Source organism: Takifugu rubripes, chromosome 1, assembly GCF_901000725.2.
Source record: "Takifugu rubripes chromosome 1, fTakRub1.2, whole genome shotgun sequence".
NCBI classification, from domain to species: domain Eukaryota; kingdom Metazoa; phylum Chordata; class Actinopteri; order Tetraodontiformes; family Tetraodontidae; genus Takifugu; species Takifugu rubripes.
The window spans coordinates 27,527,066-27,550,909 of NC_042285.1; the positions used below are offsets into that span (position 1 = coordinate 27,527,066).

The window sequence follows — 23,844 nt, forward strand, 5'->3', positions numbered from 1 at the left end:
TGTTGATTTGGTAAAAATGGACAAAGATCATGATTTGGTATAAACACCGATGCTCCAAGTAAAGCTGCAAGTGTTCGTTAGCGACGGAAGCAAAGTGTGACCAGCACACACGTGGTTGTGATGCCGGACCGTAAAGAGTCCGTCCGTCCATCCATCCATCCATCCATCCACGCATCCATCCATCCACGCATCCATCCATCCATCCACCCATCCACCCATCCATGCATCCATCCACCCACCCACCCATCAATCCATCCACCCATCCATCCACCCACCCATCCATCCATCCATCCATCCATCCATCCATCCATCCACCCACCCAACCATCCATCCATCCATCCATCCATCCATCCACCCATCCATCCATCCACCCACCCATCCATCCACCCACCCATCCATCCATCCATCCATCCATCCATCCATCCATCCATCCACCCATCCAGTTAACAGTAGCATATTCCCAGTTAGGGTCACTGGGGTGCTGGGGTCTATCCCAGTGGTCCCTGGGCCAGAGGCAGGAATGCCTCCCCTCCACCACAGTACACACACATGATTCCTGTGACTGGAGAAACAGCCCAGGGAACACGTCCCACACAGGAAGGTCGTCTTCTGGTGGTGTGCCACACATACAAATCAGTCTGTGCTATTTATAGATTTCTTAGATTTCCAAATAATCGTCAGATTTAGAACAAAGTAAAAACAGAGCAGGAAATCAGGTGGAAAGAGATCTGAGAACAACTGAGTACAAATCAAATAAGATCTGTGGCTTTGGCATCTAAGCATGATTCTCTGGAAGAAGAGAAGTTCTTCTTGCTTTTAAACTGAATATGAAACTCGAAAATATTTACAACAGCAAAGTTTTATCTAAATTTATACGCCGATTGTGTTTATTTGATTCTTTATCATATACCCTGTTTACACGTCTATTATTCTAAAAGGACTGATTTATATAGTTATTGCACTTTTGACTGGATAAGCAGTAAAAACAAACAAACTACAATCATCTGTTTGCTTGTATGTAAAATCTCAATAAGAAAAGTTAACTTAACATTAAGTTTGATATATAAAACATCATTAAAGAAAACCCAGTAATTTCACCCTCAAACTATATGTGCATAAACAGCAGAAACAGACGTGAAGAAGCTCCCGGCCTGGTTGAGGTGCAGCTAAATTCCAGTGGATCAGAGAAGGAAGTGACCTTCACAGGATGCTCAGCCTCCGCTTCACGTAGCCTGATTCATGACTGGTTTCTGCAAGAAACAAACACAACCACTGTCTGCTGGGTGGACCATCAGCTCATCAGTAACCTGCCTTGATTGGGTTCATTCACACTTCAGCCTGCTGCTGAATCACGGGAGAAGATGTGAACAATCAGACGAGAACGTGGAAGCAGATGAGCAGCAGACTGTGGGCGCAGGCTTGCAGAGATGTGACCCCAAACAGAGCAGAGCTGTCACCTTTATTGTTGCATGTCGTGAATTTCCCGTGCGGCTGCGTCTCAAAAAACCCTCCGCAGCTCTGAGGGCCGCTGACACACACATGGTCGCAAACTCACTCGGGTCGTCCAACATCTCAGCAAACAATCCCTCCCTGATTAGACTAAATCAGAAGCAGGCGCACAGATTCTAAAAGTCTATTTTTACAAGCGACGGCGCTGCTGTCAATCAGAAACAGAAATTAATGCAGCGTAAGCAGCAAAACACAAACCTCAGTCAGTCAGTCAGTCAATCATCAACCAACCAACCACTGAGCCTGATTAGAAAAGCAACCTGTGGTGATCGATGAGCAGAAACCAAAGCCCAGTTAAACCAGTAAAGTGAGAGTTTGCTTCCAGTAGAACGTTTATCTGGAAATTGGGAGGTGATGGGTAGTGGTACCACTCCTAAACTGGTTAATGTAACTATACCCTGCATGTTCTTACACCTCCACACCAGTAGGTGGAGCTAGCTGTGATGGTCTGACAGGATGGGATTAAAAAACCACTAATACAGAATACCAATAATTCAGCCGACTCCAAACGGCGTCTCACTGGGGGGGGGGGCGGGGTGTCTCTAAGGTGGATCAGGTGTCTCTCTATAAGCTACTTCCTGTCACAGATGTGGGGCTGGTATCTCTCTTCTTGATCCCTGCAGCTCACCACAGAGTGAACGGCCTGGATCAAACGTACAGAGTAAACGTGATACGGGACGCAAACTCGCCACCGGCAGCGTTCCGGCGTCATACCGCAGAGACAGACCCAGTCTTGGGCTTGGCCACTGGGTTCCTCTGTGTCAGGGAGCCCCTGTGGATATTGTTCCTCACAAACCTGTCCACCTGGTCTGGAGACATACAGCAACTACATGGTACATTCAACCTCCAATGGATGCAATTTAAGGAAAAATATGGAAAAATGTGCTAAATAGAGCCGTTAAATGTGCCACTTCCGAGGAGATTGTGCTTAAGGCGTGTGTGATAAAGAGGAACCTCTTTTAGTGACACACTGCAGGGAGCAGAACATTGGAGATGGAGCTGTGGAACCTCTGGAACAACAACAGGTTAATGTCAGAGTCAACGTGTGGCTGCTTACTTGAGGGAGGGTTGTGGGAAAGTCGTCTTGCATGTACTGGGATGGCAGACTGGAGGAAGAAAGACAGCAGGAAGTGAGACAGTGTCCAGCCAGGTTCTGCGGCACCTCAGAGGGCTCAGTATTCACGAAGGAGCCGTTATCTGCATCGTTATCTGAGACTTAGGCAGGAATCCTGCCTTTCTTTGTTTAAATAAAGAAACAAGATATGGTTACCCTTCTTCTTCTGTCCCCCTGTATCCCAGCGGCGTTCAGAGCAGCGATCCTGTCCTCTATGTAGGACACCTGAGGAGAAAACCAGTGGACGTCAGCAGCTCCTGTCACCAATAAACTGCTCCAGAGTTGACTTTTATTACCTCGCTCTGGGCGCTCTGGACGCTGGCGGCTGCTTGTGCTACCTTGTCCTCCAGCTCAAACAATAAAGCTGCTGAGCCCCTGAAGCCGCCCTTTGACCCCTCCTCCAGAGGACACCACCTCTGCTCCGGGACGTCCACCTCGGCGTTCTCCAAGAGACAAGTTGTGTAAAATGACATTGAACACGTAAGATCCCGTAAAATCCTGAAGGAAATCTCGATAAAACGTTAACGCACCACATCAATGCTGGACTAAAGTGCTTTAATTCAACGTAAGAGCTTTAATTTTAGATGTTTGGCTTTCAAACATTGAGCTGTGGCAGCAAAAAGGCAGTAAAATGAGATTGGAGATAGTTCCTAGATGTGGGATTGAGTCAGGGGAAAATGTCGGAGCGGAGTGATTAATGACGGACGTTTATGTTTGAACTGAAATCCAGCGGTCATGGAATTTACTGAGTGCAGATCAACCGTCCAGATGTGCAGCACAAATCTCTTTTTCATGGCCTTCCTGACATTAACTGAAGCTTTAAATTGAAAAGCTCTCTACCTTCTCAGAGTCGGTCTGGTGCTCCTCCAGCCTGGAGAGGATGATGCTGGATCTGGAAGCTGCTCTGATAGGTAGTCTGGAGGGCTTGGCATCCTCTGGGGCCCTGCTGGCCTCCTCCTCTTCCTCCTCCTCCTCCTCCTCCTCAGAGCTTTCACTGTGGTCACTGATGTGCTCCGCCATCTTATCCAGCTTTTCCCTCAGTTGCTGCTCTTCTAAATCTGCTTCCTCCCACTGAGAAAAAGGAGATGTGCTGTTTGGAGTTGGAGGCGTCTGCTGATTAGTGTAAAAAGAGAAAAAAAGGTGCCTTCATGTGTTTCTGAAGATCACATCTGGCTGCTGTAGTTTTCCAAAGATAAGCTAACCAAAGAGGCCGCGTCTGAACGAAGCTAACATGCTAACCTCATTAGCCTATTGTCCAGCTTAATCAGAAATGCCTAATGTGCTCTAGATACATTAGATAGAATTCAAATTTCTATCTTTGTGCATTTAGTTGTATTTCTAGAAACATTCCAGGAAATGTCAGACTCAGTAAAGATGAACTCAGCTCAACAAATCCACATGTGTTTGGCAGCCCTTGAAGTTTGGCTCCAGGTCTGATGTCCTGGATTTACCTGCTCATACGGGGAAGCGACCTTCTGCTCCAGGTGGTTCAGGAAGTTTTCGATGGCTGAAACGCGGCTGTTCAAGTCGTTGATCTGTGGGAGGTCAGAACGCAACCCGACAGAAGAAAGAAGCTAAACGGGGGTGGAAATATGCAGCGATTCACATGATACCAGTTTGACTCGGACTGCAGGAAGGGGCCTTCAGATGAACCCTCATGAAGGAGACCTCATGAAGGAACATGCGCTCATCAGAGTCGGAGCTGAATCACAAATCTAATTTAAGTTAAAGAATCGAGCTGTAGTGGGTCCTAAAAAGCTGCTTCCAAAACCATTTAGATGGGTTTTCCCCACATGTCAACTGGAATAACTGAGCAAGCGACTCTATCGTGGTTTGATTCTAATCAGGAAGTAAAGCAGAGGCTCCGCGGGTGAAGCTTTAACCCCCCCCCCCCCCACACACACACAGGAATAATGAACCGTTCCTTCTAAACCCCCCCACCCTCATCACAAAGACCTCGGTGTAGAAGTCACACAGTTCAAATGTTTTCTTTTAAAATATCCCTTTAGGCACTGGAACAAGGCCTCTGTCCACTGGTCTGGGCCCATCGTCGGAGTCTGTTCCGCAGATCATGACGGCACATTACTGGCTGCAGTGTGACATACGTGACCTCTGACCTCGCGATTGCTCCGTCATCAAGGTCTCACAGTCGCCAACTCTCATGAAGCAAAAACGCAGCTTCAAAATAAACAGGATCAGAAAATAAGCCTGCAAAAAATTAGAATTTTCTCGGGATTAGTAAATCAAAAGGAATTTATTTATCATCTTGTGCTCTGCAGAGTTTATTTTGTGGTTTTCTTCCCTGATCTCAGTCTGAGGAGACGACGACGCACTTGGTGAAAGACCAAGTTTAAAGTGGCCTCAAGTCTGATCCGTTGCATTAAAATTAAAATTCTCATTTGTTGAATGACTCCATAAATGGGGCCCAAACCCACAGAGCCACTGACGCGCCGTCAACGTTTCCCACAAGATTAACAGCTCTGTTTATCATCCCACTGCCAAATTTATTCTTCGGTTTAACGAAGCAGATTCCAAAACCAAAAGGTCAAATATTGCTGGATCGAACCAAATGTTGACATCAAAATTAAGACGGCAACATTTTACTAAACTGCTGATCCTTGTTTCTGTAAAACCGACCTAAAATCTTTGTGTCAAATGTGTGAAAAAAGGCCCGACAGCACTCTGCCATCATAAAGCAGCAGATGGGTTCTATAAAATGAGGCTCCATGAATCTGGTTGATATCAGATTTCTGAGCAGTAACAGAAGGTTGTTGTGCACGGATGTTAACGACTAAATTAGTGACATCTTGATGTGTTTATGGCTGCGTTGTTGTGCGAACGATGCGACAAAATGGTTTTTGGCTGGATATCAATCGACGATAAAGAAGGCGATACAGGATTAAACGCAGACCCCGGCTGCGTCTGGGCCGCGCCCCAGAGGGGCTCCACTGATGGAGGCGCTGCTGACGACCGCGCACGCGTCGGGCCGCCGCCACGAATCAACGTGACTCCGTTTTTAAACACAACAACCGACTAAAAAGACGCCTGGTGGCTTCCAGGAAAGTGTTGCGCGTTTCTCCGTGACAACAGCGGGATCAGCGCCAATCACACCGGTGGTTCTCAACATTCTCGACCCTCTAATCTTGTTTCTGATGTTTCAAATCAGTATTGAAGAGGACAAGACCTGTGGTGGAGGGTGGGGGGAGTTCAGGCTCTCCTGGGAGGTGTGGCTCAAGGCTCCCTGCTGAGACTGGTAGAACGGGAATGGCTGGACCTGCTCCTCCTCCCCTGAAGAGTCGCCAGGGCCGGGCAGGTAGCTGCTGCTGCTGTAGTGGGGGCCCCAACCACTTCCACTGCCCACTGAGGAGTAGCTGAGCTGGGAGACGGAGCGAGATGGAAGCGTTCTGTTGTCTGGAGGAAATAGCAGTCAACGAAATGCAGATATGAGGTTTCACAATCAAAGAATAAACCATCTGCTTCACTTCTGGGAGGAAACATATAAAACTAAACTAGCTAGATTTGTTCCAAACATTTTAGATCCATTTAATTAGCTGGCTGGTCCAAACCTTCATGCTGTTCCTGAAGAATGTGGTGGAAGACAGAAGCCAGATTAGCCTCTGTGAGCGTCGACGCCCTCACACCTTCATCCTCGTTGAAGCCCCCCTGTGAGAGCGCAGCCTGTGATGGTGGAGACGGACGAGCAAAACGGGACTGTTTATTCAGTAAACAGAGGATAACGGAGATCGTCTTGGAGAAACGTGTCAGCGGAGACACAATGTGTCACCAAATAAAGACATCGGCAGCGAATTACAGTTCCATCGCAACACCTCAGGATGCAAACGTTACCTGATCTGACCGCTGTCCCGATTTGTTGTCGCATTCTCGCTCGAAATCGATGGGATCCACCGTCAGCCTCCTCTTGGCCTTCTTCATCTTTAGCAGAAATAGCACCACAAAAAGACAGAAGAAGAAAGAGTGAAGACACAACTGGGTGGAGGCCCAGAGAGCAACAACATAACAGCAATTAAACATTGTTCCGTCTCATCCTGTCAAGTTTAAGTCATGTAAATCAGAGAGAACTTGTTTTTCAGGCATCATCGAGCAGTTAAGTCTAGTTTTGAAGAGAATATTTCCAGTTTCAGGTCTCCGGCACTGAGGAGCACGCTGGCCTGTATGTCTCCTTCAGAAGAATCTGTCTTTAATCGGAGTTACATTGGATTAGCGTTCGATTCGCCTGGATACGCAGGAAAAAGCCTCCTGTAGGTTTCTAGAATGTTTGTTAATTGCTATGTTCTTCTAGCCACTCTGCGCCAAAGTGCGTCTTTTAAACTTGACGTCAACGTTCTTCCTGCTCATCTTATGCAACAGTTACATGAGACTTTAGTTTAGTCAGAGTGGGAAAGTCTTGCCAGTCCCATTTAGGATTTGTGTTCTGCAAACGTCAGTTTCTGTTGTGGACAACAGGGGGCGCTCAATAGAAATGGAAACAAGAGTGGGGGGGGGACGTGGTAGCAAAGGTCTTTCTGTCCAAACATGTCTCCCTGAGTCATGATGGAAACTAAGAACAACAGATAGAAACCCAGAAGAGCCTAAAAGTCCCATGGAGTGTTTTCCTCCCCAGCAGCAGCTGCAGCGACTGAAATAAACCGTTAAACTCCCACTTTACACACAGACTGTGGCGTTAACAATAGAAGCTTTCAGTTTTATGAAGAATTCCACCGAACCCAGAGGCCTGGCTTTACAACCCCTGGACCAAACTCAGAGGCTCTCTCAACTTTTATGTTGTATGATTACGTGAGACAGACTGGTATTTACCCAGAATGCACCACTGCCAGCGTTCAGCCTCACCTAACCAAAGTCTGTCAAAGTGTTCCAGCCGTTGCGGAAGGTTGGCGTGGATGCCCAGGAAACACCTCCGCTTTCAGGAGTGACAAACGCTCGAAAACTGGTGCAAAAAACCAGGCAAAACCCGTCTAAAATCCCTGGATTTCCACCAGATGCGCTTCAGAAATGAAGATGTTTCACATCTGTCCACTACTTCTGCCCCAAAGATCAGATCAAAGACTCGGTTACCTCTTTGCTCTTCAGCGGTTCTGCTCCGTCCATACTGTGCTCCTCGTACCCATCTGCAGATAAGAAAGGCAGAAGCGATCGTCCTTTTATTTACAAGAAGCATTTCTTTGTATTCTCTTTGTGCATCTCCCATGTGAGCAAACCCAAGAGTCACATTATCCAAACCTTCAGGAAAACTTGAGCCCACCACTTGCACAACATCACGCTGTTATAAGAGAACACTGATTTCCACACAAATGTGGCAAATGTACATTTTTAATATCGGATGTTTCCTGCAGAAACATCCTGCAGGGGAAAACAAGGACTTTGACAGTGAGTCCGTGGAAAATGTCTGTGGAAATGGAGCAAACAGACTAAAGAAAGCTCAAAAACATCTGGATGCTGGAAGGGATAAGTGGCCAAAATACATTTCAGTTAAATGATCATAAACCAATTTCACAGGTAAAATGAATAAATATATTATATATTTATGTTGTATAGGTGAACGACATTCTCACACACACACACACACACACACACACACATACACGTCTCTAAGGAGCACCAGAGGAGCAGGTCTGACCATACGTGTGTGTTAATTTGCTGAAAATCTAATTTATGAAGGAGCATGTGAGGGTCTCATACAGGACGGTAAAACAGGTAGTAAAGTTTTGTACAGTGCCAAACACATCTCTTAAGTGGCTAATTAACACACAGGGTGTGTGTGTGAGTGTGTGTGTGTGGGCAGGAGCCCCGAGGACCGTCTAAAGACCAGCCTGCAGATGAAGCCACTGTACTCAGATCAGTGCTGCTGGGCACATTTTAACACCACAGTTAATGAAATAAAAAAGGCCTTTGCTGCCACAACATTCTCTTTTCAGTAGGAAAACCAGGTTTTGGCTGAGAAACATCTCAAATTTCTACAACCGCTGGACAAACGACATGGGCTCCTTTAAACTTCTCTTCTCCGCCAACGAAATTCAGACAAATCCACAACTTTGGTTTCTGCAAACCCAACATCTCTGGCCAGAGATTATTGACTTTTCCGACATTAAAGCCAACGTAAGACTGGAAAGATTTCCAAGGGCCAAATCAATGATTTCATTTCAGATCATTAAGATCAGAATCTCTAATTTCTCCTAATTTAACATGGTGCTTAGCATGACATGTTACCATGAATAAGACTAGCAAGTATTTCCCTGGTGCCCCGGACAGAGCACCTCTACTGCCCCCTTGTGTCCGGCTGCAGAATCGGCCATGTTTACACATCAGTCCAATCTGAGGCCTTTTCTATGCCAGCCTTTTTATTTTCCAATAATTCTTTCTTTCTTACATCATCACTAACTTTCACCCCAGATAAACTCCCCTTTCTCCTCCCAATCCTCAACTCCAAACCTCTCGTTCAGTGATCTGTGATCAGTGATCAGTGATCTGACACGTAGAGTCTTTGTTCCAATCAAAACACAGCTGTGAAACACAAAACACAGAAACAGCCTCTTCTCCTCCACAGACATTTAACCACTGTCCTCCTCCTCAAACTGCTGCCTCAACCACCACAACCACCAGCAACCACCATTAACCACCACCAACCACCACCAACCACCACCATCAACCACCATCAACCAACACCAACCACCACCACATCTACTACAGCATCAACCACCACAACCACCACAACATCTACCACAGCGTCAACCACCACCATCCACCACCAACCACCACCATCAACCACCACCGTCCACCACCAACCACCACCATCAACCTCCACCACTAACCACCATCAACCACCACCAACCACCATCAACCACCACCAACCACCATCAACCACCACCAACCACCCTCAACCACCACCAACCACCATCAACCACCACCAGCCACCACCAACCACCCTCAACCACCACCAACCACCATCAACCACCACCAACCACCCTCAACCACCACCAACCACCATCAACCACCACCAGCCACCACCAACCACAACATCAACCACCACCAACCACCATCAACCACCCTCAACCACCACCAACCACCATCAACCACCATCAACCACCATCAACCACCATCAACCACCACCAACCACCCTCAACCACCACCAACCACCATCAACCACCACCAACCACCCTCAACCACCACCAACCACCATCAACCACCCTCAACCACCATCAACCACCATCAACCACCCTCATCCTCTTGCTGACCTGGCTAACCTCTGTAACAGATGCCATCTTCTCATTAGCAATAGCTGCACCTTGATGCATATTCTTCTGTCCCGTCACCACCGTGGTGACGCATCACCCTTAATTAGGTTTAACTTGGTTAATTAGGTTAACTTAACTCCACATGTTTAACTTGTTCAGACGAACAGTGCAGCTCAGTTTCTGAGTTCCAGCTTCTGGCCGATTTCAGAGGAGAGACGCTCACTGAAAAAAGCTGCGAATCCCTTCATGTGTTCACAGACGAAATGACTTAGAAATGTCCCGAACGCAGCAGCAGTGCTGATGAAGTCACATTTTATCCGCCGTGACCCATTTCCTTCATGTTTCCTGTCAACAGCGGCGGGTCAAACTTGTCGACCTTTATGCCGACCGTGTTTCCAGAGGGGTCGACGGGGACGTGAGGGGCTTAAATGTCTGCAGATGGAAGCGTATCTGCTGTCTGTGGAGTATCAACCCCCACTGTTGCCACAGCAAACAGTGGCAACACAACCTGTCTGGGCCACCATGTCATCCGTCTGATGAGCCACACTGGTGGTGTTTACTGCTCCTCAGGGGCAGAACAGGCGTACAGACAACAATAAAAGCAAGAAGTAGCACATATTCTGACAATTAACTGATAACTATAACTATTAATGTATGGTTAATGTAGAGTTAACCACCACCAAAATGAGTGCTGATGCTAATAACATTTGCTGAAGTTCACATTAACCCCAAACACCCTCTGACTATCACACACCAGTGACCACAAACTGGTGTAACTGGTGTAACTGGTGTAATGGTCAGCCGTGTGGGTTTTTTCCTGTCCCTTTATATTCCGTATATGTGAACAAAGACGCTGCTGTTTCATTTGGGTTTGATACCCTCTGAGCTTTGGGGGCCCGACGGACCAGCCCAGAGGAGGTTCAGTCCAGTCGTACAAAGACTGTGTGGAATGTGTGCGAGCGCAGCCGTGCGTGTGGGACTTGGTCCGTCACGAGTGTGGTGAGTTGCCGATCATCTGTTAACATGCATCGAACATGCATCTGCGCGGCCTGAATGGAGGATTAATGCATGCAACCCCCCCCACCCCCCCCTGTCTCTGCAGACATGTGACCAGATGATCACAAGATCTGCTGGGTTCCGCCAGCTAAACCTCACCCCCGACTTTCCAAAGTCCTTCAGGCTGACTCAGTGTGAGCGCAGCCCGCGCTGCCAATGCTCCATTCACACATGTCCCGGCGCGGTGATCTCACTTGGATGATAGTGCTGAGAGATGAAATAAGCAGCTTCCCAACACATGTTGGGGGATGTTGGCAGGACTTTGTGGGAAGCAAACAAGCAAAGCGATGGAAAATGTTTGAAAGGGTCCATCGCAGCCGAGCTCCGAGCAGTAAACTGAGACAGCACTTTTCAGCACATTAGAAGGCCTGAAAATAAAAACTGCAGAGCTGCAGGCAGCTCAACGTCCCACATGGGGGGGGGGGGGTCCTGCAGGACCGGGCCAGAGCCGCTTCCAGGCTCATCTGTGATATCACTCGACGCAGCTGTGATGAGCCAGAACCGGAAAGAGCAGAAGGATGGAAGATATTAAACCCCTGTGACTGCTCTGGCAGCCTTTTGATGGCTTCTTTCATTTTTGACAGGAAACTTTATTCTTGTGACTCGAGGTCGCAGAAACGAAGCGACCTGTAGACTGATGGGTGGCACTTGGAGCTGCCTTCAGGGTTTCCATCATCATCTGGTGGATCGTCACTCTGACCTCCGCTGATCTGGAGTGGAGACGAGCTCTGGCTCCGTCAGGGTGTGTCACCTGCCTCTGTTCACCACCAGGGGGCCCGGGAGCAGCGTGGACGAGGTCGCACGCCTGATACGAGCGTAGCTACACACTTCTGTTATGTGGCATCCTGCTTTAGGAAATAATGGCTCATACATTGAGTTTTTAAAACTCATTTTATCTTTTCCATCTTTTTAACTTCATTTCCTGGGAAAAACATTTTTTTGCCGGATTTTTCTAGGAATGAAGCCATGAAGTAAAACCCTGATAAACAACCAGGTCAGTGACTTTAGCTCAGCTCTGAGGGAAAACATCATGACATCATGGCAGAGAGGATGAAAACAGGAAAAGCTTCCTGGTGTGATAAAACTCTGATCAACAGGAAATGAGAATGATCAAATCTCATTTTCGAACCCAAAACTGACACCATTCCTGCTTCTTATGGGGGTGTTTTACCAGTTTCTGGTGCCAGAGCGTGAGCACAGTGGCTGATACATATTTTCCATGCAGCTGCAGTCCAGTTTGCAGCTGCTGGATCCCCTGAAAAACTTTCATTTGTGGAGGATTTCTGTTGAGCTGAAGCAGACTTCCAGTAAAAGGCTCTGGAACTCTGACCTGGAGTGATGGAAAATTGACCAGAGACTTGAAATTCCCTTCACATTTGTGGAGACGTTTGGCCGTTGCTCAGAATGGGTGGCTGTGCTCATGGACTCGGACGGCACCGAGTCCCTTCACAGGCAGGAGCGACTTTCAAGCATCAGCTAAAGCAGCAAAATAAAGAAAACACCCAAGAGCCTAAAGCTAAATTCACCCTGCTGATAAATAAATGTGGAGCAAAAGATACTCTGAGATAAGATAAGAGAGGCTGAGGTAGGGATGGATGGATGGGTGGATGGGTGGATGGGTGGATGGATGGATGGATGGATGGATGGATGGATGGATGGATGGATGGATGGATGGATGGATGGATGGATGATGGATGGATGGGTGGATGGATAGATGGATGGATGGATGGGCGGATGGATGGATGGATAGATGGATGGGTGGGTGGGTGGATGGATGGATGGATGGATGGATGGATGGATGGATGGATGGATGGATAGATGGATGGGTGGATGGATGGATGGATGGATGGATGGATGGGTGGGTGGGTGGATGGATGGATGGATGGATAGATGGATGGGTGGATGGATGGATGGATGGATGGATGGGTGGGTGGGTGGATGGATGGATGGATGGGTGGGTGGGTGGATGGATGGATGGGTGGATGGGTGGATCGATGGGTGGGTGGGTGGATGGATGGATGGATGGGTGGGTGGGTGGATGGATGGATGGATGGATAGATGGATGGGTGGGTGGGTGGATGGATGGATGGATGGATGGGTGGGTGGATGGATGGATGGATGGATGGATGGATAGATGGATGGGTGGGTGGGTGGATGGATGGATGGGTGGATGGATGGATGGATGGGTGGATGGATAGATGGATGGATGGATGGATGGATGGGTGGATGGGTGGATGGGTGGATGGATAGATGGATGGATGGATGGATGGATGGATGGATGGGTGGGTGGGTGGGTGGATGGATAGATGGATGGATGGATGGATGGATGGATGGATGGATGGATGGATGGATGGATGGATGGATGGATGGATGGGTGGGTGGGTGGGTGGGTGGATGGATGGATGGATGGATGGATGGATGGATGGATGGATGGATGGGTGGATGGATAGATGGATGGGTGGATGGATGGGTGGATGGATAGATGGATGGATAGATGGATGGATGGGTGGGTGGGTGGATGGATGGATGGGTGGATGGATGGATAGATGGATGGGTGGGTGGGTGGGTGGATGGATAGATGGGTGGATGGATGGATGGATGGGTGGATGGATGGGTGGGTGGGTGGATGGATGGATGGATGGGTGGATGGATGGGTGGGTGGGTGGATGGATGGATGGGTGGATGGATAGATGGATGGGTGGGTGGGTGGGTGGATGGATGGATGGATAGATGGGTGGATGGATGGATGGATAGATGGATGGATGGATAGATGGATGGATGGGTGGGTGGGTGGATGGATAGATGGGTGGATGGGTGGGTGAATGGATGGATGGATGGATGATGGGTGGATGGATGATGTGTGGACGGACGGACAGACAGACAGACAGACAGACAGACAGACAGACAGACAGACAGACAGACAGACAGGTCTCACCCTCGGCCTCAGTGGGACCGTTGCTGTTGTCTCCGCTCAGCCTCTTGAACAGCGACCGCATCACTTTGGCGCTGCCGAAGCGCTTGAATCGGGCCCGAACGTTCTCATGGTACCACTCCAGAGTGCCGATCTTCAGGACTCTGGAGAGAGGAAACCATGGAAACGGAGTTTGGGAAACGGACCTGCAAGGGCGAACTTGGCTGCTCCTGTTGACGAGGCCTCCGCCAACATTTCTAATAATTTAATCTTTATTGGGTTCATAAGGACCAAAGATCACATTTGTTCAGAAATTTGTTTTTTCATCCGTTTCAGCAAATACTGAGGATCCAAACGGAGAAACGAACGTCTATTAAGTGCTGAAAAGCATAGAAACGATGAAGAAGCTTCACTCAGAGCCACAAACATCTGGATTAGCCCCTTTATCCCGAGATCCGCCTCTAGTTTTCTCACCCACTCGCACCAAAACGGACTTAAAACATCCAGAAAAACCTTTACGACCATGTTTGGTTGAGCTCGGCCACACGGGGGAGGGAGGAGATTTGGGTAAACTAGTAAAGCTAACACTATAAATTAGCATAGCGAGATGTTTCTAAAGTCTGTCAGGGCAGGAATTTAAAATGGCAGAACTCAACTATTTAAAAGTGAAACTCGAGGCGCTCGTACTCCGATATTTAGATTCCTCCTGATTTATCCTGCTCATCTATAACATGAGAACTCGTTTATTCCTCTGGAGGATCCAGTAATGAGTAAAAAGTACTTTATTGTTGCTACGAGCGCCGTAAATCCACAGATCATCGATTAGGATGAGACGTGTTCCAATGACTTGTGTTGAAAACAGCTTTTAATCAGCTGCTCTAAGATAAGAACAGACTACAACACATTAGGAGTTTTCCCAGCCCACCAGACCTGGGGGGGTCTGGAAGTGACGTCAAGCCCCCGACTCCCGGCCCCTGGACCCCACATGTGGTGGCCTGCTGCTGGATTATGGGACGAACGCAGCTAAAGTAAACTTGCTGCCTTGATGGATGTGAACGAATGCAGAGTTTGACAGAGAGCTGAAGAACAGCGTCATCTCGGGCCATCTTCAGTGTATAATTATGGGATGTTTCACCTCCAACTTCACCCAAAAACTGGTTCAAGCTGGTCCCAGACCCAGCATCCCCCAGAGTCCCCACGAACATGCTGTTGCTAATGTGGCTTTGTGCCCTCATTGGGGTGTTCTGTCTGATTTGAACCTCAGATTCTCAGCCTTGACTCGTCACCATGGAGGTCAAAGGTCACACAGCTTTATGACACTGGTGACACCGTTTCCTGTTGGGGCTGCTTATTCCTGGAGCCGACGGCCACAGATCTCCGCTCAGCTGGTCCCTACCTGGCCATGTGGCAGGGGTCACACACCCAGCCCTGCTCCCTCTTGTTGTAGCGGCTGCAGGACTTGCAGATGTGCAGCTGGCAGTCCAGACACTGGCGCCTGGTGTTGACCAGGAACTTGAAGGGCTGGAGACACCGGATGCAGTAGCTCTCAGTCAGCCTGGTCTGGTTGCCCAGCAACTCTCTCTTCGTGTCTTCTTTCTCAATCTTTGTCTTTAGGTCCCTGAATTAAAGACATTTTGTTAGTGATGTAACTGGTCCAGGTTGGGTCAGAATCAAGATGATTTCACAGAAAATGATTTTGTTGAAACACATCTGTACCGTTGCAGTGTCTGATAGCTACAGTAATACTTGGATTAGATGATTTAAGACGAAATCTGAGCTGGTCTGTTGCTACAGGAACATTTATTCTGATCGTTCACGTTATTATGTCAGAAGCTCTGGTCAGTAATTTGCTGATTACTGCCTGTCCGGTCCTACTGAACAGAGAATAAAACCAACAGAAAAGCTCTTTTGGTAGCAGAAATGGGAGCTAAATGACCTTCTTGATTTCTTATCCTGATTTTCTGGTGCTGGCTTTATTTGGCAGGCAGAGAGCAGAACACAGAGCAGACTGTTGCCTAACAGGAACCTTTCCAAGACAACACAAAATGCTCATTTTCCATGTTTATTTACACAGAATGAAAGAACGCTGCAGTCGCTGCTTTTGGACCGCGGCGCGACGTTCCAGTCCCACTGGCTCCATCATGTATGCTAAGCTAAGCTACGCTATAAGCTAAGCTAACCATGTGGAGACACTTTCCCCAACAACTGAACAACCTTCTACTCAATTGTGCTGTTGAAAGCTAAAATAACAGTGTCATTGAACGCAGCGTCGGCAGGCTGAGGCAACAGACAGTCTTGGCAACGCATGCGTTAAAGGACACTGATTTATCCCTCTTAATGCTTAATAAGAAGCTTTTGAGGAAATTATTGACTATTTAATGCGTTTTAAACACGATGCAGATTGAATAGCGCGAGGGTGTTTTCTGAGATGTGGCAATGGCAGCTTTTGTGTGATGGGCGCCGCACAAACGGCCAAATCCCACGTAAGCACACACCTCTCCTCTGCTGCGTCAGCGGTGACCTCATCTGCTGGAGTCAGACAAGATCTTTAGCGCAATCCTGAAAGAAACGTGTCCTTCGCTCGGCGATGGGAGACGCTGACGACGGCAGAAAAGAAAACATTAGATAACAAATCCCAAATGTGGGATGAGGGGGCGGAGCCTGGCCAAAGCTGCAGGAAGTGGAAGGATGCCTTTTTTTCAGATCTATTTGTTTGTTTTTGAGCCCCCAACCACTGAGACGAATGCAAGGTGTGTTTATAACCCTTTGTGGTCCTTTACAGCCTCAGTGGGGTCAAGGGTCAGACGTCAAAGATCAGTTCAGTGGTCGGACTTCACGTCTGCTTATGCAGGTTTTTTTTTTACCCTAAAAGTCGTTTGTAACGTTTGGTGGCTGTGCTAGCAGAAGCGGTGCAGGAGTAAGAGGCTGGGGAACGTCCAGAAGAGACTGAAGATGTTTAATGTTTGTTTGACGTTGAGCTGTAATGGACGTCACACGCTCGCCCAAAGACGAGGAGCTGCAGGTCCGTCCTCTGCTGATGGCCAGCGCTAAAACAAGTGCACAGATGTGACTAAAGCCATAGATTCTTGCATTCCTGCATAGTTTCTTTCACATGTGACCTCAGTGGTTGATTAAAAGCAGGTTCTGTGGAGGATTGGGAGCATTGGCAGAGCTCAGGAGCTCCTGGGCAGCAGCCAGAATTGGCTTCATCACAGGCAGAGATGAAGACCAACGCAGCTGAGCGTTCCCATACATGGTGATCTTCCCACCAAGCCTGTCCTAAATAAAACCCTCTTGAGTTTAGCTTAGCCTCCAGTTTCAGCCTGTTTGAGCCGCTGCACTTATCTCAAAACCTCGATGTCATAATCCCCCCCCAGAGAAACTCTAAGTGGGTGAAAATCTGGAACTTTAGAGCATAATTTAAATCCAAATCCTGTGAAAATATGATTGACAGAATCCCAAAAGCAGAAGTCCTGTGTTTTAGGTGGACAGATGGATTCATGACGCTAACGGGAAAGTTCACCCTCAGGTCTGTTCCAACTGTCTGCACCTGAACTGGGGGAGTTTACGGAGGCAGTAACAGTAATATAAGGTTATATAACAGTAGGTTGCTTAAAGATCAAATCCCCCTTGGCTGACATCCGACCGACGTGGGGGGGCTCATGGGTTGGGAGGGGGTCCGATTCACTCTCTCTTTATGAAGATACCAGAGCAGAAAGAGCTGGAGCGATGAGACGAGAAGAAAATGGAAAAAGGCCCATTTATCACACCTGCATCCACCAAAGAGGAAGAATATCTGATTGTTTTATGCAACAACAACCAGGAAATCAATTCATGGGAGACAAATATCTGAAACCAACAGTAGGCAGCAGATGATCTATCGCATCGAGGCGCTTCTTGGGGTTTTTATTTCCCTTTAGTGGAAACAACTGTGCTGCTGCAGCCGATTCCTTCAGAGGATCTTCTAATCTGATCCCAAATCGACCAACAGCGCTTCGTGTGTTCCTCCACCATAACATCCGGATCGCGGCGCCAACCTCCAATCTGGCTTTAATTACATCGTTTTTGCATTTTATTTATTTCCTGCCTAATTTAATACTTGATTATAAGCAAATGTACACAGCTATTTTTAGCCAAAATGTGACGCTGCTGCTGTTGTACAAGGATAGTGTGTGTGTGTGTGTGTGTGTGTGTGTGTGTTGCAGGTACCTGTGGGCAGAGCCTGGTATTAAACATTGTGCACAGCTGCTCTCCTGGGAGCATTTAAGACCTTGTTTTTCTCATTTTAAGTTTTTAAATTAAACAATGATGGTGTAACTAAACAATGTTGATTTTAGTTACAATATTGATTTACTTTTGCAGATGTTGCACAATGACCACGCCTTTATTTCAAAATTTTGATAAAAAAAATTCATGACAAAGGTTGAAGTTGTGGGGAATGACGCAACAAAAAATAACCTAATAATCCAATTTCAGCAGCACGTCGCATGTTCAGCACATCTGAAGCAGCTGACGTTGGCCAAGACCAACAGAACGAAGCTTCTGACTCGGTTTCTAGCGTTACCTCTGCACAGGCACCCAGCTGGGGGCTGCACGAGCCCTGTGGTGCCCAGCAGGTTGACACATGATCGCTAACTGCCCCCTCTGGGTTGATGCTACTTTTTCTCCTTAGTCATTAGAATGTTTTTCTACTATTAAAAATAAAACCAACTTACCCAAGTCTGTCTTCCTCTTTCTTCCTGAGGTCAAAATCTCTCTGGACAACGGCCCAAACATGCTCGGCCTCCTCATCCGTCAGCTTGGTCAGGTCCAGCTTCTTGCCTGTACTTCCTCCAGGCATGAGCGCTAATCTGAAACTCATCCTGAGCTGTAGCGGGGATAAATGAGGCTAATGTCAGCGCCGACGGTGTCGAGTCAAGAGCGTGAAGCATTTATTCCAAATGATCAGTTATGTTTGTGTCCAACAGAGCAGCAGGTGAGACGGTGGATGAAATCACCTCAGAAACCAGTTTAAAGTGATGGTGCTCTGAAGATGAGATGATCTTTACAGCGTGGGAGTGTTACATGCGTTAGAATCCTTGATTTTAATCTCCATCTGCTAGCGTTAGCGTTAGACGTGACCCAACCAACAGCAGTTACTGTTTTAAACTTATAAAGTAGATTCATTGATTCAAGTTGGAGGCTTTTTAGCTGCTAAAACCTTCTCTAATATGCAGCTTTATGTGATGCTAGCTTGGCCGGGGGAGCCTGAGAACGATGTGTGGATTCACTATTATCACAGATGTCTCCAGGAATGTTAATGATTTTATTAGTCCCTGAGGCTCCAACAGCTAATGTACGTGACCTAATCGAATTTCTGCTCCCAATATACCAGCGTGTGAATCCAACACATCAAATCTGTGCACGCTGTGCTCAACAACTGCGGCTCAGTATTGCTTTTGTAATGGGTCCATCGGATTTCTGTGGCTGTGCATCGCTACGTGGCTCTGTTTGTTCAGCAGGTGTAAACCACTATCTGTATTAAGAAAACCAGCTGCTCCTGACTTTATTCTATCTTATTTCTTAACTGGTAGTCACCAGTCACATTAGATTCAGTGCTCAACTGGCAGATGTGCCATGAAATACAAATACATTAATTTGCATTTACCTTCTCATGCATTTGTCTCATCAAGAGCTAAAAGACTCTAAAACCTTCTAACCACAGAGAACCCGAACCTCCAGCAGAAAAGCAGGATTAAAACACATCTGTGCTTTCTGACCCCCACAAACATGGAGCCTACCTGGTTGATGGTGGATGAGCCTCAGGCGGCGAGTGTGTCCTCTGAAGGCAGAGCAGGCTGACTGCAGGGCAAAGCAAGTAGCAGACGGCAATGCTAATCACATGTCCACTTATCAGGAGGAAGTCAGGCAGGGACACGAGCTTCCTCTCCGCCTTCCTGGACTTGACTTCAAACAGAGTGTGTCTGCATGCTTGGACCTGTCTGGCCGTAACTCACACTGGAATAAAACATGACAACAACAGAGATTCACAGCGATTTCACATTAAAATCCAAATGACTGATTCTAAATCGCTACGGCGGGTTTGAAGCATTTGATTGCTCCTTTAATGGTGCAGTGATCATGAGGTTATGGGGCGGCCAACTGGGCTTAATTCCAGTCACATGTTGTGGAACCAATATTACAGGGGAGGGTACTGATGCGTGATCTAACTGACAAGTGGATGTTTTTGACAGCGCTTATGTTGGGAAAGCAGGAGAATGTGCCCGTGCAGACTGTAAGGGCTGCTTCTTCATCGCCTCCAGGCATTGTTGGTTTTACGGGCACATTTGCGAAGAGGGCGGGTCACTTTTCCAGAGGTGGTCAAACATTTACCCAGGGAATTACCAGCTGAATGAAAGCTACAGGTGATCAGCAGCGTTAAGCTTCATATAATAAGGAAAGAAGCAGGGTGATAATCTGTAGTTTTTAGCAGAAGCCACCTGAATTTGAGGGATTAAACCCAATGGTTCCCTCCGGGTTCCTCCCTCGCTCGCTTGTGCTTCCTGAGTTTGAGTTGGGCCGTGTGTGTCGAGTCATAATCCAATTTTCTTGTTTGTTCAGCCACTGGGCCCAGTCGTCCTCCTGAGGAGTAAACAGACATGAACTCGATGTTTGGGCGATGAGACTGTTCACATGGTTTGTTTTCTATGGAAGCTGAGAGACCTCAACAATGCAGCTCACACAAATAGACAGGAAAAGCCAGCAGACACAGAAACACGCTGAAAAAGGGGGGGAATGGAAGTAAGCACAATTACTCAAGTATTTTCTTGAGACTTTCCCTCCATTCACATTTGTGCTGCAACGCTGGACTCTTTCACAGGGACTCAAGTCCCCCAATAAAGGGGAAGCGGTCACTTTACTGCAGACAACCAGCAGAGGGCGACTAAAAAACATTTCAAAAGCTCTTAAATGGTCCATCATCATGTAGCCCGAAGCCTCCTCGCACCAATTAGCATGCTCGCTAATTAGCACTCAAGTTAAGCAGAGAGAGAGAGATGTCAATCCTTTCAGGGAGTTCACTTCCAACCCAGCAGAGACTTAATTTAAGACAGATACAGTCAATTTATCAGGAAATGAAAGCAGTGACACTTTAAGAAATACTCTTACAAATTGGATTTTGTCTTCTCAGAGCAGTTTTACAGGCTGTAGCTACAGTAGCGATGCTCGTAGCCAAGAGACTGAATGCTTTGGTCAGATGTGACACACTGTTACCAAAACACCACAGCGGTTCTAGCAGCAGTTTTAATAGTATTCTTAGCCAACCGTACTTCCCTGTAGGTGCACACCGCCCGTGCACCGCTCGAGTTACAAAGACCTTCCAACAGAACTGGAGTTGGGGCCAAATTTTTGTTTTTCCCATGGCTCATCGGGGCTAATTACAACCACAGCCCAGCTAACTGCTGAGGGTTTAGGGTCTCAGGGAGGGTTTAGATGATCTGATCCTCCACAAATGGATCAACGTTTACGACCAAAACCGAGGAACCGAGATTTGCCTCCGGCCAGGGTGTTTAAGTTCGTTTTGACTGTTATAAAACAGTGTTTTTTGCGAGGACTAAGATAAAGTTTGACATCAAATAAGGAAGTTTAGCAGATAATTCGTGCAAAAGTTACATTTGCATGTAATCCTGAACAAAAGAGTCTGGTGATTTAAGGGGTTGGATCACTCACAAACAGAGACTCTCAGTCCAGGCAGGGCGGTGGGCCCACACCTCACATCCCCCATCGCCTGCTCGGGGTCCCTCTGAGTGGGCTCCACCGGCAGGACTCGGATGTGTCGCTGACTGTTTTACCAGCTAGCGCAGTTGAAACTGGAGTCCTGCTCTTTGCCGTGTGTTTTGTCTGCGATACGTGTTGACACGTTGATGAAGATGGTCTCTCTCTGCCACTGGAACGCTCTCTCAGAGGAAATGGAAGCAGAGTTACATAAACCTGGCATGTGTGGACTCAATCATGGAACTTTTTCCTACTCGGTTGTTGGAGTGAATGTAAACACAGCAGAATTTAAGCGCCATCGTGTGTTTTTTAGCTTTTAGCAGCTTATATAAACAGTCACTCTGACACAGGCTTGAGGATTATCTCTTCCTGGTTTGACCATTGGTATTTTTGTGTCTCCACTCTTATAATCTGGAGCGCAGGAAAAAGACTTTTGGTGATTTCCTCCACAATAAAACCAAGTTCTGCCATCACACGCTGGTTTCATCTTCAGGTGCCGATCATGTCGTAGTCAGTGATTTTTTTCTTAATGACCATCAGAAGCTTCTTACTGTCTTTGCAAATGAGGATTACAGCAACATGGGCGTCATGGGAATTTCCCGTTTTTCAGAGTTGGAAGCTTAAAGCAGGAAAAGTTTCCTTTCCTACGTCCAGCTGGGACCAGCTGGCAGTCAGAGGCTTTTTTTTTTTCTCATGTGAAAAGTGTGTGGAGCAAATGAGAAAGCCTCAGAACGGAGAAGCTTCTTCAGCATCGCTGCACAAAGTCACATGTTCCACACAATCAAAGGGATTTTTGACAAGATGACACATCCAGACAGAGAGGAATCTTTTCCATGATCCATTAATCCGTGCACTCCACGGTAGGTAAATGCTGCAAAAGTCCATCAACAACACATTAAACCACAAAATGGTTGCAAGAACTCAAAACCCATCCACCTGGAGCTCAAGATAGAACATCACTGTTGGGTTCCTTACAACAATCATCGATTTATTGAACATTGTCTTATTCCTATTCTGATCACTTCTGGGCTTTGGAACAAGCAAAACCATAAGAATACCAGATCAGAGCCAATTCAGAGCCCACTCAGTCAGTTTAGAGTCTCCAATCAACCCAACACTGGAGTTTTGGACCGTGGGAGGCAACTGGATACCCCGGGAAAACCCACACAATCATGAGGAGAACATGCAAACTCCAGACAGAACGACCAACACTGGACCTCCAATTGGACAAAACCTGTTGGATGTTAAAGGCAGAACTTTGGGAGGATAACAAACACGGATGTGAAATGCAGGAGGAACCCGAGAGGCTTCAGAACCCAAAGTTGAAAGCAACAACCCCCCCAGCTTCACTGTTCTGGACTTTGCGTTGGGTTGTTCTGAGAACGGTCCATCGTTCCCACTGACGCCGAGAGCAGCAGCTGTTTACTCCGCGGCGTTCTTTCCAAGTCATTTGGCAATCTGACCAGGAAGTGGATTTTGCAGCGATTAGGTTAATGTGTGATGTTAACAATCACTTCCAAAACTCGGCAAACAACCGCACAGACTGGAGCAATAAAGCCTCCTGCTTTAACGACCGAACAACGTGCGCCTGTTTTCAGTTACCGACTGATGCATCTGCTGGACACGAGAAAAAAACACTGATAGTTTTTGTTTCCAATTAACAAACATCATTTTACCCAATAGGAAGTCCTTACAAAGACAAATCCATCATCGGGCTCCCAGGATGGTTCCGGAGGAGCAGCTTCACATCTGTCCGGCTTGGTCTCCACTTCTGGTAGCATTTCTGTCGGGCTGAGTCAAAACAGGTTCCTCCTCAACTTTAATAAAACAGGATAAAACTCTTGCATCCATGTTGGATGGTGCTTTTCTGAGCTGCCTCGTTCTTCAACATCCACTCAATGTTCATGTCTGGGAAGAGGTCCACATGTGCTTCTGCAGTACCACAACATCTGCTCAGCTACCATTGTAGCTGGTCCAAACTACCTTAATAGGAAGAGCCAAAAACAACGTCTGTTAGACGCTGTTTTACGGCATCTAATGCCTTAAATTTGTATAACTATCAATTTTAGGCACGATACCCTTGAATTTAAGGAACAGTGAAGAACAAAAATGTGGAGAAATATTTAAAACATTTCCAGATGTTAAATAAGTCAACTCATTTGTCCAAGACCTGGAAATTATAACTTCTCAAGGTAAATACCACTCATGGAGCAGGCCTGGAAAAGGCAGCCGCATACGTGAGTCAGCCTCCA

The 23,844-nt window shown here is 47.2% G+C and overlaps 1 protein-coding gene across 3 annotated transcripts; it reads right to left on the minus strand.

The window, feature by feature from the left end:
* Nucleotides 1-858: 858 nt before the first annotated feature.
* On the minus strand, nucleotides 859-23,531 carry mlphb (melanophilin b). Of its 3 annotated transcripts, none has more exons than XM_011612799.2 (17): nucleotides 23,269-23,531; nucleotides 20,320-20,461; nucleotides 19,621-19,837; nucleotides 18,556-18,707; nucleotides 15,237-15,458; nucleotides 13,865-14,004; nucleotides 7,697-7,749; nucleotides 6,470-6,556; nucleotides 6,190-6,301; nucleotides 5,808-6,034; nucleotides 4,075-4,158; nucleotides 3,464-3,736; nucleotides 2,920-3,066; nucleotides 2,780-2,848; nucleotides 2,567-2,615; nucleotides 2,224-2,318; nucleotides 859-1,250 (listed from the first exon to the last, which is right to left on the minus strand). In XM_011612799.2, exons 4-17 carry the CDS (start codon nucleotides 18,699-18,701, stop codon nucleotides 1,224-1,226), a joined length of 1,731 nt encoding a protein of 576 aa, XP_011611101.2. In that variant the 5' UTR covers nucleotides 18,702-18,707; nucleotides 19,621-19,837; nucleotides 20,320-20,461; nucleotides 23,269-23,531; the 3' UTR covers nucleotides 859-1,223. The 3 variants fall into 3 exon arrangements, with proteins under 3 accessions (XP_011611101.2, XP_011611112.2, XP_011611116.2); XM_011612810.2 differs by having other exon boundaries at nucleotides 3,464-3,694; nucleotides 23,269-23,370; XM_011612814.2 differs by lacking the exon at nucleotides 2,224-2,318 and having other exon boundaries at nucleotides 23,269-23,367.
* Between the last annotated feature and the right edge of the window lie 313 nt (nucleotides 23,532-23,844).

What these genes read in the sequence shown, in the direction of transcription:
- mlphb (XM_011612799.2), bottom strand. Translation starts at nt 18,701, where the DNA reads ATGAGTTTCAGATTAGCGCTCATGCCTGGAGGAAGTACAGGCAAGAAG. An exon ending in AAAGAGGAAGACAGACTTGG is followed by an intron (nt 15,459 to 18,555) that starts GTAAGTTGGTTT and finishes TCTTTAATTCAG; the next exon opens with GGACCTAAAGACAAAGATTG. An exon ending in AGGGGGACAGAAGAAGAAGG is followed by an intron (nt 2,616 to 2,779) that starts GTAACCATATCT and finishes TTCTTCCTCCAG; the next exon opens with TCTGCCATCCCAGTACATGC.